The 15,350-nt window shown below is 43.7% G+C and overlaps 1 protein-coding gene across 1 annotated transcript in view; it reads right to left on the bottom strand.

Moving 5' to 3' along the window:
* POT1 (protection of telomeres 1) overlaps positions 1-15,350 on the bottom strand; it is a 106,826-nt gene that overhangs the window by 21,609 nt on the left and 69,867 nt on the right. Inside the window, exons 7-10 of the mRNA XM_044280265.1 lie at positions 11,900-11,973; positions 4,374-4,430; positions 3,156-3,312; positions 2,098-2,297 (exon numbers count right to left, since the gene is read on the bottom strand). Of these exons, the coding sequence (XP_044136200.1) occupies positions 2,098-2,297; positions 3,156-3,312; positions 4,374-4,430; positions 11,900-11,973 (488 nt within the window). The remainder of the gene's footprint in view (positions 1-2,097; positions 2,298-3,155; positions 3,313-4,373; positions 4,431-11,899; positions 11,974-15,350) is intronic.

Here is a 15,350-nt window from a genome sequence, read left to right as displayed (position 1 = left end):
ATAGAATTGGAGAAATGTCCCTGTGCTGCCAGCGCTTCAGAATAGTACAAAAGCGTTGTACAAGGCAACCTGTACCAAGTAGACCGCAACTTTTTTGTACCATGCCCGGGTTTTGAGCATGGCATTATATGGCTTGAGGACTTGATCAGAGAGATCAACTCCTTCCATATACCGATTGTAGTCGACGATACAATCGGCCTTGAGGACCGCTGCCGCGGTACCTCGCACAGGGACAGGGGTGATGCAGTTACCATGAATTGTGGACAGTACAAGGACATCCCTCTTGTCCTTATATCTGACCAGCAACAGGTTTCCACTGGTAAGGGCACGGGTCTCAACCCTGGGGATAGGTACCTGGAGGGGGTAGGCAGGGAGGCCGCGCTGATTTTCCGCATGGTCCCACAAGCGAACGTGGATCTGGCGGCAAGGGACCTGAACAAGGGAATGCTAGTATAAAAGTTATCCACGTACAAGTGATAACCCTTATCTAGCAGTGGGTACATAAGGGCTGGTGGGGGGGGTGGCAAGTGGCAGGGGGGGGCTAGGGTTTCAAAGCTAAAAAACAATAAGTTTAGATAAAGCGTTTTGCTTTTTTCCTAACTAACTTTTCCCTTCTATCCCTGCCTAACGGTGCCTCTCCCTCACTGACCCTAACCTACCTAGAGGGCGCTGGGTGCCGATGGGGGGATCGCAGAAGCCTGGTGAGGACGGTGCTGGACTGTGCAGGTGCTGAACAGGAAGAGGAGGGGAGAGAGGAGCACTGGAAGTTTGAATCTCGCGCCTCTCTCCCTGCACCAATCAGCACCCTGGACAGCGGCATTCAGCACCATGGCCAGCACCGCCTCTCCCAAATGCACAGACTGTGATTGGTGGTGTGCAATCACACCACCGATCACAGTCCTTTTCTGGTTCATCGGAGACCCGAATGGACCGGAAACGCAGCAAACCGCAAGTCTGAATTGACCTGCGGTTTTCTGCGATCGCTGATACGGAGGGGTCACATTACAATTGTTTGGGAAATTTTGCTGAAAATTTTTAAAATAGCTTCTAAATTTCTAAGCCTTCTAATGTCCTAAAAAAATAAAATGACATTTACAAAATGATGCCAACATAAAGTAGACATATGGAGAATGTTAAGTAAAATATTTTAGGAGGTATTGCTTTCTGTTTTAAATACAGAGAAATTGAATTTTTCAACATTTTGGGTAAATTTGGGATTGTTTCATTAATAAAAGGTGAAATATATTGACTAAGTTATGACTGTCATGAAGTACAAACAAGAAAACAATCTCAGAATAAGTAAAAGATTTCCAAAGTTATTACCACATAAAGTGAGATGTCAGATTTGCAAAAATCAGGCTGGGATTTAAGGTGAAAAGTGGCTTAGTACTGAAAGGGGTTAAAGTCGTCACGATTTTACGTTGAGGAACATTTTTCAGAAAGCAATAACTTCTGCTCATTGGAGCCAATACATTCTAATAATGTACGAAACTCCTGCTCCATACAGTATTGGAACAAAGTTTTATGCAAATTGACTTCGGATGTTCCATCCGAAGTCGATTCACTTATCCCTAGTCGTAACCATGGAAACGAGCAGTGTGTAATGTGATAGGAAAATTAATCCAGCCAGCAAGGGAAGCAATATGGATAATAACCATACATTAGAAAGTAGCTTGTATTAACCTCCTCTACATAGTACATGCTATTTGCTAAAGTAAGACAACCCCTTTAACTGAAATTTCTGCAATGGATCTATTCTGTGAATAGAAGTTTTCAGAGACTTAAATACTGATAACCTATCCCATTAACCTACTTATCTGAGAGAGTGTGGTCAAACAAAACTTTAATTCTACTCATACCATATTCCAAGTATGGATCTAACCAATACAATTATGGGATTATAATGCGGCCATAACAAAAGGTACAATCAATCCTAGTGTTCAGTAAAAACTAGAAGAAAACAAAAGATTCTGTAGTGACTAACACCTAAACTCTGAGTAGTCACAGCACAGAATTTCAGATTTACATGTAATGATGCTGCCACCCAGAGGCTATCATTGTGAACTACAGTTTCAACTTTCAATACAGGCTTCTCACCTTCTACCATGATTAGAGTGTCTTCAGGACTTTGCAGAATATCATATTTTTTCACAAAATGAATCACTACAGTCCGGTTATCAAGATTTCCAGTGTTCCATAATGCTGACTGATACCAAAATGCATTTGGGGTATTTGGACTATTAGTAAAGCGATCTTCAAACATTTTGTTCAGGCTTTGTTCATCTGGGGCATCCATTCTAAACAATAGGCAGCACAGAGTAGTCATGTTATTGGCAACGGCAGTCAACAAATAACCAACAGAAATATTATTATTAATATTCACACCGGGGATTTTCTGCCGCGGTTTTTGAATTTGGATGCCACAGATCTACTTGTGGCTTCACTCCACTGAATGTCAATGAAAAGTAGACACCACACTGCTGGTATCGGCAACAAAATTGTGCCGTGTGACCCTTTCAGTGATTGATAGCTTTGTTTACAGGAGGTGGAAAAAGCAAAGATATAAAAGGTATAAATTACAAGTTTTACTGACTCTTTTCCCACAAAACTATATAATCAGTGGTCTCAGCTCCTCCTGCTCTATAACCTGATGCCTGCAGACTGCATTAGATTTTGTGGTGACAGGTTTTCTTTAACATTTAATTTTGGTACCATACCCTGAAAGTACTCTACTTGCAAATGTGTTTTTTGGAGCAGTTAGCTGTACAGGCATTATATCAAAGGTTATTGTAAAAGGATTGTCTGACCTTGGAGCCGACAACCCCTAGGGTCCTCCCCTGAACATAAAAAACCCATTCACCTGTCTGCAGTCCAGCCACTGCTCCAATCCCCGCAGGACCAGCCAGCGGCTTTGTCCTGTGACTGCTCTGGTAAGATAGGCCTCAACGGTCACAGGTGCTGTAGCATTCAAGCTGAGGTGACCGGTGAGGACTGACTGGCTGCAGCGGTGACAGGACCAAGCTGCATCCTGGTTCTGTGAGTACAGTGGAGTACAGTGGAGCACCCCAGGGGTTGTCTGCTCCAAGGCCGGACAAACCTTTTAAATGGTTGGCAGGCTTCACACTTTCAATTTATAATGTGTACATTTTACTTACAAGAAGTTACATTTACTGCAGTGAAGCTTAACAGACTGATACAGGTGATGGGGTTGGACATGTTTTAGTCTTGCTCTTACACGAAATTTCTGAGGAGCCTTGTTTTTAATGATGCAGGCGAGAGGAGTTATCTGCCATTGTTGATGAGCTGGGAGCACTACGAAAAAAAGACACTTCAAATGAAAAATTCAGTCACATGAAGCATATATTATTGAAGCATTTAGCTTCACATCACTCACTGTAGCTCCAATACACATCCTTTACTAGAATGTCACGAGGCATAGCTGACAAACTGCACAACTTTATGCGTAGAATATTTTGGTTAAAGCATGCATAATGTGTGAAGCAATGAGAAGTGGCAGATTCAATGTGAGCTAGCAGGTTGGTAGAAACCATAGAATAGCTAAGAATTAAGAAGACATATGCGGATCTAATAGTTTTTCACAATCACTTTACAAATATTACAACTACACTTCTGGAAAGTGAAAAAGGATCACCTGGAAAACTAATACGATTGAGCTGAGATTTGGTGCTTGGTCAAAGATCACACAACCAAGGTGGTGCCCCCTTTATTTTGAGTTCTGCAGTATGTTGAGGCAGAGTTACATTAATACTGGGTGCCATCTCCCCTTGCTGTGATACAAGCTGCCACACTGGCATGGTAATGGTCATACAGATGCTGGATACTTGGAACCATAGTTCAGCAAAAAAGGTTGTTGGCTGCTGTGCATGGGGGATCTCCAGATTATTTCCATCATCTGTATGACCATTACCATGCAAGAGTGTACCATGACACCCTGTATCACAGCAAGGGGAGATGGCACCCAGTATTAATGTGACCCTGCCTCAACATACTGCACACCCCAAAATAAAAAGGGTGCACCACTTTGGCTGTGTAATCATTGACCGAGCACCACTAGCAGTTTACAATTAGTCAATCTCAGCTCAATCGCGATAAGTTTTTAAGGTGATTTTGTTTACATTTCCAGAAGTGTATCTACACACACCTAAACACATAAGTCATTTTGTGGACTAAAGAATATCTTGATAAATTTAAAAAAAGCATTTTGTATCCTCCATTTATTTTTTTCCTTCATCTAAAGTCTAGATTGATATGAGCCCTACAACAAGAGAACAGCTCATTTCAGATAACTGCACAACCTGCTGTGCAGGAAGCTTTTCTCACTGTGATCTTCAAATCCATTAATGGTTTTATACCTGTCACAGAAAGCTGCTGGCATCTCTCCAGAGCATCAAAGGGCGGTGACATCTGACCTGCATGTAAGATAAAAGAAAAGAAAATAACTTACTGTATGATTGCACCTCAGCAAACAGTTCTCGATTCTGCTCTGAATCTCACAATATGATATATAGTTGATTTACCACAAAAAAAAGTTGACACACAGAACAAACAGATTTTCCCAGTAGCATTCAATGTTGCCCAATAACCTCACGGCAGGTGTGCTTACTATGCAGATTTGTTTTCAGAGAAACATAGAAGAATCCAAGCAGAAAAATCTAGTCTACTCTTATATACAGAGAGATTTTGCTGGCTCAAGCTTTAATATGTCATCTTTTTAGCTTCTTCAACACCCTGGGATTTCCCATTTTTGTTTTTTACTTCCAGCATTCCCAAAGCCGTAAGTTTTTTATTTTGCTGTCCACATAGCCATTTGAGGGCTTGTTTTTTTGCAGGAAAAGTTGCTGTCACGGCGAGGTGTGGGAGGGAACACCACACCAAACACAAGAGGGGGGGGGGGGAGGTATCTGGCCTAGAAGCTAGGGAGAGGAACAGGTCACCACCTAATGAATTCTATCCCTAGCTAACTGAATGAATGGACCTCAGTGGTAGGACCGTTCATTCACTGGAACCTAAAGCCTGATAACCCTGTAATGCCCTAAGGTAGTGATAGGGCACACAGATGACCCGTTACTTAAGCTGAAGGAACAGGGGTCTTGACTCAGACCAGATACCAGAAGGCAGGGAAAACAACACGATACAAATACAAAGGAATGAGACACTTCCTGAAGTAGAAGAAGGAACACCAGAGGGGAAAACACACACCAGCTCTTCCACTTGCAAATTAAAGGGGTTGTCAGGTTCAGATCTGAACCCGGACATCCCTCCATTTCACCCCGGCAGCCTCTGACTTGAGCATCGTAGCAGTTCATGCTCCGATGCTCTTTTTCGCGCAGGGCAAAGGCATTTTTTGGAGATCTGGTGACGTACCGGGGCTCTCCATGGGGCTGCCAGGAAGCCCGGTGACGTCACTGGCACTGATGGGCGGGATTTAGCCCAGTAAAACGGCTAGGGCAGCGCTAAATCCCGCCCATCAGAGCCGGTGACGTCACCGAACACACTGCCCGGCAGTGTGTTATTGAAAACAAAAGAGACAGTGTCCTGCGCGATTTAGTGCAGGGCAAGGGAGCGCATCGGAGCATGAGATGCTCCAATGCTAGCCTCAGGGGTCTGCCTGGGTGAAAATAAGGTTATGTCCGGGTTCAGCTCTGAACCCGGACAACCCCTTTAAGCTATACACAGCAAGGAGTAAAGGGAGTAGCCAGACTTCAATAGCAATGACAACTATGCTGTACCTGACTAGAGTTGTGGTCATTACCATCAACAACAAAGTGAAATTAAAAGAGGCTGTCAGATGACATCACGTGCAGACAGCCTCTCCGACCTAACACCTAGTCTGGAGTGAACCGGGACAGTTGCAATTCCAAATAGGGTGAAATTGGAAAATAAAAAAAACACAATTTCACCAAAGTTTTATGAATTTTATAAATTTTTATAGTGTTCCCAATGTGGTAAAACTGACTTGTTCCCTTCATTCTCCAGGTCAGAAAGATTATAGTGATACCACATTTTTGTATACTTTTTCTTCTTTTTTAATACTGGGGTAAAAAAAAAAAACACGTTCAGTATTCGGCTGAGGGAAGGACTCTCGGCGGCTGCTGGCTTCCTCACTGCGCCTGCGCCGAATACTGAACGGCGCGAGTGTCATGAGAGGCAGGTGGCACGCCTCCTGCAGGAGCGGTCGGCGTTCCCTGTCACCATAGGGACCAGGTGGGGCTGAGCGCCGAGCCAGGCACTCGGCTACTGTCAGGGAGGATGGGGCATGTGACGTTGGCCACGTCACATGATCCCTTTCCTCCGCTATTTAAACAGGCAACCTGCAGGCCACAGGAATTTGAATTTGACCTTGACCGTTTCGTGACCTCCCTTCTGCCTGCTCCCTTGGTACTGAAGCTACCTCTCGGATTTGACCTCGGCTCGTTCTCGGATTTGTCTCTCGCCTCTTCTTTGTATTGACGTGACCTCCCGGACTGACCTCGGCTAGTTGACCCGCCACTTCCATCACAGGGTACCTTTGTATTGATTACTTCCCTGTCCATCCATTTGCTTACGTCTTGTGTACCGTTCTCTGTCTTGGCTGTCCGGTTCCTTCTCTGTCTCTATCCTCTCTACTCTGCACTTACGTAGGTCAGGGACCGCCACCCAGTTGCACCCCGTCACCTAGGGCGGGTGGTACAAGTAGGCAGGGACAAGGTTGTGGGTGGCAGTCAAGAGGGTGCACTTCAGGCACAGCCAGTGGGAGGAGAGCAGCGCTGCCCTGGCCCTGTCAATCAAGAGAAGAAGGGCGTGAAAAGAGATGGGCAAACAGGGCCTCTAGGAGCAGGTTCAATCCCCCCCCCCCCCCCCCGAGGCTAATTAGCATATTATAAACGTTTATTTTTCTCAATAGAGACCTCCAAAAATAGTAATTTTTTGGGGACTTTAGAAGGCTTAGAAGTTTGGAAGCAAATCTTGAAATTTTTCGGAAAATTTCCAAAACCCACTTTTTAAGGACCAGTTCAGGTCTCAAGTCACTTTGTGAGTCTTATATAATAGAAACCACCCAAAAATGACCCCACTTTAGAAACTACACTCCTCAAGGTATACAAAACAGATTTTACAAACTTTGTTAACCCTTTAGGTGTTCCACAAGAATTAATGGAAAATGGAGATGGAATTTCAGAATTTCATTTTTTGGGCAGATTTTACAATACATCTGTATTGTAATGCATTGCCTGTTAGTGTACGACACTGAGTCATACACTAACAGGTTGCCTAGGAGACCCAGCCTGAGGCTGGATCTCCTTGGCACCTGTAGAAGGCAGTTCCCGATGACGTGCAAGGCATTTGTCAGTCTCTGCACGGCATAGGGCTGCCTTGTCACGCATCGGGTCCCCGCCACAGCAGTGCGGGGACTTGATGCGATCACTCACCCGACACAAACCCCTTCTATGTCGCGGTCAGGGCGGACCGCAGCATAGAAGGGGTTAATCCGCCGGCATCGGCTTTTACAGCGATGCTGGCGGATACAGCAGGGGCCCGGCTACCAGGGACTGCCAGGCCCCTGCAGTGATCGCGCGCGCACCGCTCCGGTGCCCGCGTGATCACCATGACGTACCATTACATCCAATTGCGGGAACGCAGTGGTTCCCATGATTTAGTAATAAGTCATAGGTCGGGAAGGCGTTAGAGTCAGGTTGTCCAGCAAACTTAAACAGTTGGTGACCCGCCACCAGAATGGGGAGAGGTGAGTAACACCTTCTGTTAAATCACATTGATGGAGATATGGGAGGTAGGATCCACCTTAACCCTCTTTTCTTCTGTCCTTAAAATAAGAGTACAGAAACATAAACTAAGGCAAGTGGAATTAAAAGTATGCACTTTAAAACTACAGATGTAGCAGAGTTAACACAAACACGTGGTGAGTTATCACATTTAGTTAAAGCGTTATGACTGTGACTGTTAACTCTGCTGCATCTGTATGTTTGTCCAGTTGTAGTCCTGAGTATGTGGAGCCACAAATTTTAGCAGGTTTTCACTAGATTCAAACATATACGCTTCACGTAAAGCAAACATGAGATGTGAACAGCCCCTTAATATTTATGCAGATTCATTGTTCCTGGGCAACAGAATGCTGTTTACACAGGACGGTCTGCTGCACAGAAATTATGATTTTGCCTGCCACATCAATAATGCTTTCACTTGAAAAATGAGCATTTGTACATTGGCTGCACCTTTATATAGGGCAATTATTGGGAAGATGCGTTCCTAGGATCATTGGCCCATGTAAAAGGATCTTTACTTTGCATCAAAAGTTCGGGCCTGCGCTCCAGAAATGCAGATGCAGACAGCACACTGTGTGCTGTCCACATCAATTCCTGCCCCATTGAAAATGAATGGGTCCGCACTGCGTTCCGCATAATTGCGGAACGGATGCAGACCATTCATACAGACGTCTGAACTTACACTGCAGTGTCCCAGAAAGTCCATTACCTGTTCCCTGCGAGTCGGGCGGCGCATGAGGCAGAACTGGGAGGGAAATTCAAAGCAATAAAGTAACATACACACACAAACATTGATACAGTGTAATCTGTGAGGATTACACTGTATCAAACCAAATCACCTCAGATTTGTCCCTAGGGATCATTCTCCAGTGCCCTGCCTGCCCTTTAAGGCTCCATTCACACGTCCGTGCCCGCCCGGCACCCCTATAGAAATGCCTATTCTTGTCCACAGCTTAGAAGTGACTTAGAAGTACTCGCTGAATTGAGCAATATTGATTCATGGGGAAATTCCTCATCCGACACTGATTAAACAAGTGACCGTGACAAATCTGCACCTGAGCTCAGCGATGTGCGAACTTGGGGCTCTATTGACTGTGGTAACGGGTCAGGCAGCGCCCCAAAGATTCCCGTTTACTGGAACGCCTGGTGTCAAAGTAGACTTTGATCACAACAACCCTTTGGCATACCTATAATTATTTCTGACCGATGAGGTAATTGAAAAAATTGTTACGGAGACAAACCGGTACAAAGAGCAACAATCCACTACTCTGTTTTGCAAGTTTTCAAAAAGCAGAAAGTGGGAACCAGTGACCAAAGATGACATTTGGAAATTTCTGGGGCTAATAATACTTCGGGGAGTGGTGGGAAAACCCCTGCAGAAATGGTATTGGACCACTAATAAATTACTTGCAACTCCAACTCCAGTACAGATTTTCCCCTATTTATGACATTTTTTTCACTTCAAAAACAATGAAGAATTTGATGAAACTACTCATTCCTGCTAAAGAAAACTTGGGAAATATATCAAATGACTTGTAAAAAATTCCAACAGACCTATGTGCCAGAAAGAGGCATCAGCATAGATTAAAGTCTAATGGCCTACAAGGGACGGCTCAGCTAGATACAGTACATTGCATCAAAGAGGGCACGATTTGGCAAAAAATCCTATATGTTCTGAGAATCGTCAACTGGCTACATTTGGAATTCAGTTATAAAGACTGGAAAAGGCACAATTCAATCCAAAGTACAGCAACTATGGAATGTTCAACATCTTCCGTCCTCACACTCATTGAACCATTGCTAAATCAGGGCTATTGTGTAACTTTTATACTTCTCCTGAACTTTATGAGTTTCTTGTAAAAAACTAAACAGATGCCTAAGGAACCGTTAGGGCTAACCGCTGTGACATGCCATCAAGGTTTGGCAAGAAGAAGCTGAAAACTGGAGAAATTGTTGCCTGGCAGAAAGGCAAGATGATGGCACTGCTTTGGCATGACAAAAAAGATGGGTGCCTAATGAGTACTGTTCATAATACCTCGACTGTTATGGTACACACGAAAGGTGGTAAAGAAGTCATGAAGCTACAAGTAGTGATAAACTACAATAAAACCATGGGAGGTGTCGACAGAGCCAACCAAGCAATTACATTCTACCCAGCAATGCGGAAACAGCAAAAGAAGTACTACAAGAAGATCTTTAGGCATCTTGAGCAATGCTTGTGGAATGCCCACATTCTGCACAGAGAAAAGAGTGACAAGCCTCTGGTTCATTCTGACTTTATTTGGAAAGTTGCTGAACGGATCTTTGTGAACCACCAAACACCATCAATGGCTGTGAATAGACCTGGACATCGTGCTGTTGATGTTGTCAACCCGGAACGCCTGACTGGTCGTCACTTCATGGACTACATCCCACCAACCGAAAAAGAGTGAGCACCTACAAGGATGTGCGTGGTTTGTTGCTCAAAGCGAGATGATAATGAAAAGAGAATCCAAAAGGAAACAAGGTTCCACTGTCCTGATTGTGATGTCGGACTTTGTGCAGTCCCATGTTTCAAAAAATGTCGCACCCTGGAGGTTTATTAAACCAATATGCAGTGTCTATTATTACAGGGACTAGTGATGTTGCAACCTTGTTTTTGATTTGATTACATTATTGAATAAAATGATATTTTTTTAAATTATTTATTGTATTATAATTTATGATTTTGTGTTTCAAACTTTATCATACCTGAAATGTCTACTAGACTTTTGGTTAGACAGATTTAATTGAGTAATTCCTAAGAATTACAGGCCTACAATATAAAACAACAAATTTCCATGCAAAACAATGTACCGCTTTGGGTACAAAATTACTGACCTAATCAGACTACCAGGGAGGTTTAATGGGTGGTCTCACTTCAGCATTTGTCATGTACAGAAAGTTGATACAAGGCACTTACTAGTGTATTGTGATTGTTCACATTGCCTAGTTGCTGGCTTGATTCATTTTTTCCATCAGATTACACACTGCTTGTATCCAAGGATTACGACCACCTCTGCAGTGCAGATATGAGGTGGCCTGAACAAGAGTTGCTGTTTGTGTCCCTATGTGCGCTCCCATAGTCTTGGCAACCAGAGAGGCCAGTGCTTTTTCATATAGTGTGCAAGCACTGCCATCGATGCTGGATTGCAGGGTGATCATAACCATGGAAGCTAGCAGTGTATAATGTGATGAAAAACCAAGCAAAGGAGGCAATATGGGCAGTCACAAATACATTAGTAAGCACCTTGGGGTTGTCTCATAACAGAAAATGGGGGCATATCGCTAGGATATGCCCCCATTGTCTTATAGGTGCAGGTCTCACCGCTGGGACCCACACCTATATAGAGAATGGAGCCCCGAAAGTGCTGGAGGGCGCATTGTGCATGCGCAGCCGCCCTCCATTAATTTTCTATGGAGCCGCTAAAAATAGCTGAGTGCTGACTCTGCTATTTCCGTCGGGCCCATAGAAGTGAATGGGAGCAGTGGCCAGTCATGCGCAGTGCGCTCCCATTCACTTCTATGGGGAGCGTGCTTGGCGGTGGCCAGACCGGAGTCCTCCAGCCACCACTTTGTGGGGCTCTGTTCCCGATATAGGTGTGGGTCCCATCGGTGGGACCTGCACCTATAGGACAAAGTGGGCATATCCTATCAATATGCCCCCATTGTCTGTGATGAGAAAACCCTTTTAACTTTACACAATAAATGCCATTTACTGAAGTGAGACAACCCCCTTTAAGTTACACCATTAAAGGGGCTGAACCCAGACCTATTCTCTTCTTCCCCCCACTCAGCCCCTCTCACATGAGCCTCGAAGCATTTCATGAATCGCACAGAGCAAGGGCTTTTTCTGCATACCAAGTATATAAAAAATAAAATAAAATTAAAAACAAAAAAGCCCTTGCCCTGCGCGATCCAGCACAGAGCAAGGGAGAGCATCGGAGCATAAAATGCCGCAATGCTCATGTCAGAGGGGCTGAGTGAGGGAAGAAGGGGATATGTCTGAGTTCAGCTCTGAACCCGCAAAACCCCTTTAAATGCCCAATACATATATACAGACGCACATCATAAATATATAATATATAAATGTGTATACATACTTAATTGAATGTCTGACGTGATTGCATCAGGATCTAATGGCTGATTCTGCTTTACATCTACAGCATCCAGGATCCTCACAGAAAACAAAATATAGGTCAATAATGAATACACATTTAGCGATAGAAATATGAAAGTCCTTTTGTGCAATCCCAACAAAAAAGAAACAGAAAAGAAATCCTTTTTTCTGAGACACTTACAAAGTGTCTTATTCACTTCAATAGCACGTCAATGAGCCATTTGTACTCAAGATCAGCAATGTTCCCATATTTCCACTAACCCCTCTTTAGTGAGGTGGTATAAAAGTTCTTTCACCTAAAAACCCCCAACATATTTTCAATCGAAAATCACCTACCAAATTAGGCCTTACGTAACAAAATTACACCAAAGCATTTAAGAATCAGAATAATGCAACAGAGTAATGCATACAGTAGCATTATTAAAGGGGTTGTCCTGTCGACTGGTGACCTGCACCCCCGCTGATTAGCTGTTCTGTTTAGCTCCGCTGCCGTAAGTCAGCACAAGAGCACTGTCAGCAGTGCTGCTCCCACTGAAATCAATTGGCAGTAATGAGTGCTGTCAGCTAAAATGCTGATACTGCATTGTAGTTCCAGCACTGGCGATGGAGCTACACAGAAAAGTGGGTGTAGGGTGTCAGATCTAAGGATAGGAAATCATTTTACCCCTACTGGTATTTAAACAGGATGCCGATCACAGAGATTTAACACCTCTGATGCCATGGTCAATTGTGACCACAGCATCTGAGAGGCTTTTCCCTGAGAGCGCTGCGCACCCGAGGCCCGAACGGCTCTTCCACGATGAGACTGGGGGAGTCGTTGATTTGCTGTGGTAGCCTTGAGCCTGCTAGAGGCTCATATACCTGCTACAGAAATGTTCCTTAGGAAACCTGTCTGTGGAAGGGCTCATTAACAACACAATGAAAGTTCTACAGGCTGAAATGCAGCCTATGAAAGAAGCAATCAGATGACCAGGTGGACAAGTTCTCTAGGGGGACCTAAAGTGAAAAAAAATAATAATAATAAAATAATAATTAAAAATTTGAAAATTTGAATCACCTCCCTTTCCCCGCATTTAAAAATAAACAATAAAAATAAAACTCATCGGTATTGCCATGTCCCTGTACTATTAAATTCTAAATATATTCATTCTGTCCAATGTAAAATGGCCAATTCAATGTCCGTCGATTCACCCCCCCCCCCCCCCCCAAAAAAAAAAAGTAAATAAAAAGACAAAAAAAATTCACTTGCACTCCAAAATAGTATCAATAGAAACTACAGAATGCGGTGCTCACATAGATGTCAATACAAGAAATTTATGGGATCAGAATATGGCAATGTAAAGAAAAGTGCCTTGAAAAAACATGTATACCTCTTGAACTTTACACCCAAAAATGTAAATTTTTTATTGGGATTTTATGTGATAGACCTACACAAAGAAGCAAGTATGTGTGAAGAGAAAAGGAAATGATACGTATTTTTTCATTTTTTTAAATAAATAATCTGAAAAGGGTGGCATACATTTATATTCAGCCCCCTACTCTGACACCCTTTGTTCTTAGTATAACTACAGCTGTTCAGTGAAGGCCTCAGAGGTTTGTTAGAGAACATTAGCTATCAAACAGCATCATGAAAACCAAAGATCACAGCAGACAGGTCAGGGATAAAGTTGTGAAGCCCAGGCAGGAGAGCACTAATTAGAGAAGCAGCCAACAGGGCCTTGTCTTCTTTCTTCTTCTTTGAGGACCTGGAAGGAAAAGGACCTTTGGTGACGTCACTGCGCTCATTACATGGTCCATCACCATGGTGATGGACCATGTGATAAGCGCAGTGACGTCACCAAAAGTCCTTTTCTCCCAGGTCCTCAAAGAAGGAAGACGACAAGCCGGGCTGTGCGAACAAGTGGATGAGGTGAGTTTAATTTATTTTTTTAACCACTCCATCCCTAATTTACTTAGCATTCTGTATTAATGGGTATGTATAAAAGAAAAAAAGGAGGATGCGGTTACCAGAAACTACCTAGGTACAGGGTACACAAAAGGTAGAAACAAGCCAGAGGCGCCAGAGGTGATGTAAGAGAATAATGATGGTGACAGCATAGAAAATAATAGACAAGGCAGCTGGAGCCAGTGTTAGCGGAGCTAAACACTTGATGAACAGGTGAAGGAGAAAAGTTGGTCCGTGAACGGCTGAAACGTCAAGAAGGACGTCGCAAAAACGACCCTGCTCACATAAAAGACAAACGGACAATCAAACAAATATCAGCGCCACTCTCAGCAAAGATTTAATGGCTCATAGATAAGCCTCAGGGCGGGATACTCTAACACCCAAGTGGATGGCAATACAACTAGCGTAGTGTTTTGCTAAGTATTGTCAATATTTAAGAAAATAAAATAAGCAAAAAATAGTGTATAATGATCAAATAAACACTAATGAAAGTGTTAAATAAAAACAAATCAGGGAATCACCCTGAAGAACTCACTTCACAGGGGGTGTGCCACCAGGATAAAGCTCAAGACACCTGGAGCAACAACCCCCCAGCCAGGATCGCCTGTAGTATGTTAAAGATTAGATGTCAGCGCTCCGGTTGTACCAGGATGGAAATATACGGCACGTGGGACAGCGACTCTTCATCAATCTTTTTTTTTTATTGGAATGAGAAATGGCTCAACGCGGTTCGGGGAGAACATAAAATCCCTTTCATCAGGAGCAAAGCTAATAACAAGATAACAGTGCTACACAGATATAAATAATACAAAATTCCCGCCTGAAAGACATCACTTCCGGTTTCGGAAGCAAAACCGGAAGTGGTGCATTGCATGCGTTCCGCAGTGGAACGCATGCAATGACTAAACCCACAATAAATGAAGCCAATATATATATAGTTCCAAATAGGGCGTGAAAATCGCAAGCAAGAACGGATGCGGTGCGATTTTAACGCATGGTTGCTAGGTGACGATCAGGATGAGGACCCGATCTTTATTCTTTTCCCTTATAACATGGTTATAAAGGAAAATAATAGCATTCTTAACCATCCCAGGACCACCGCACGCAGGATTGCGTCCTGGCGGCGGCCCTGTTATACCTCCTAGACACGCTGGCGCGTCATCTCGCGAGAGGCGAGATTTCCTGTGAACGCGCGCACACAGGAGTGCGCGTTTACAGGAACCCAGGGTAAATCAGTGGATCTACAGCCTGCCAGCGGCGATCATTCGCTGGCAGGCTGTAAATGCGATTTTTAACCCCTGAAAGGTATATCAGACGCTGTTTTGTTAACAGCGTCGGATATAACCGCTACCTGGTCCTCTGGTGGTCCCTTTTGCTTGGATCGACCACCAGAGGACACAGGTAGCTCTGTAATAAGTAGCACGAGTTAGCGGAAAATGTTTTTTTTTCTCTTACAAAATCATTTTCCGCTAACTTGTGCCAAAAAATT

This window comes from Bufo gargarizans, chromosome 2 (assembly GCF_014858855.1).
Source record: "Bufo gargarizans isolate SCDJY-AF-19 chromosome 2, ASM1485885v1, whole genome shotgun sequence".
Lineage (NCBI taxonomy): Eukaryota > Metazoa > Chordata > Amphibia > Anura > Bufonidae > Bufo > Bufo gargarizans.
The sequence above is the reverse complement of the archived record's forward strand: the minus strand, read 5'-3'. Positions and strand labels throughout refer to the sequence as shown.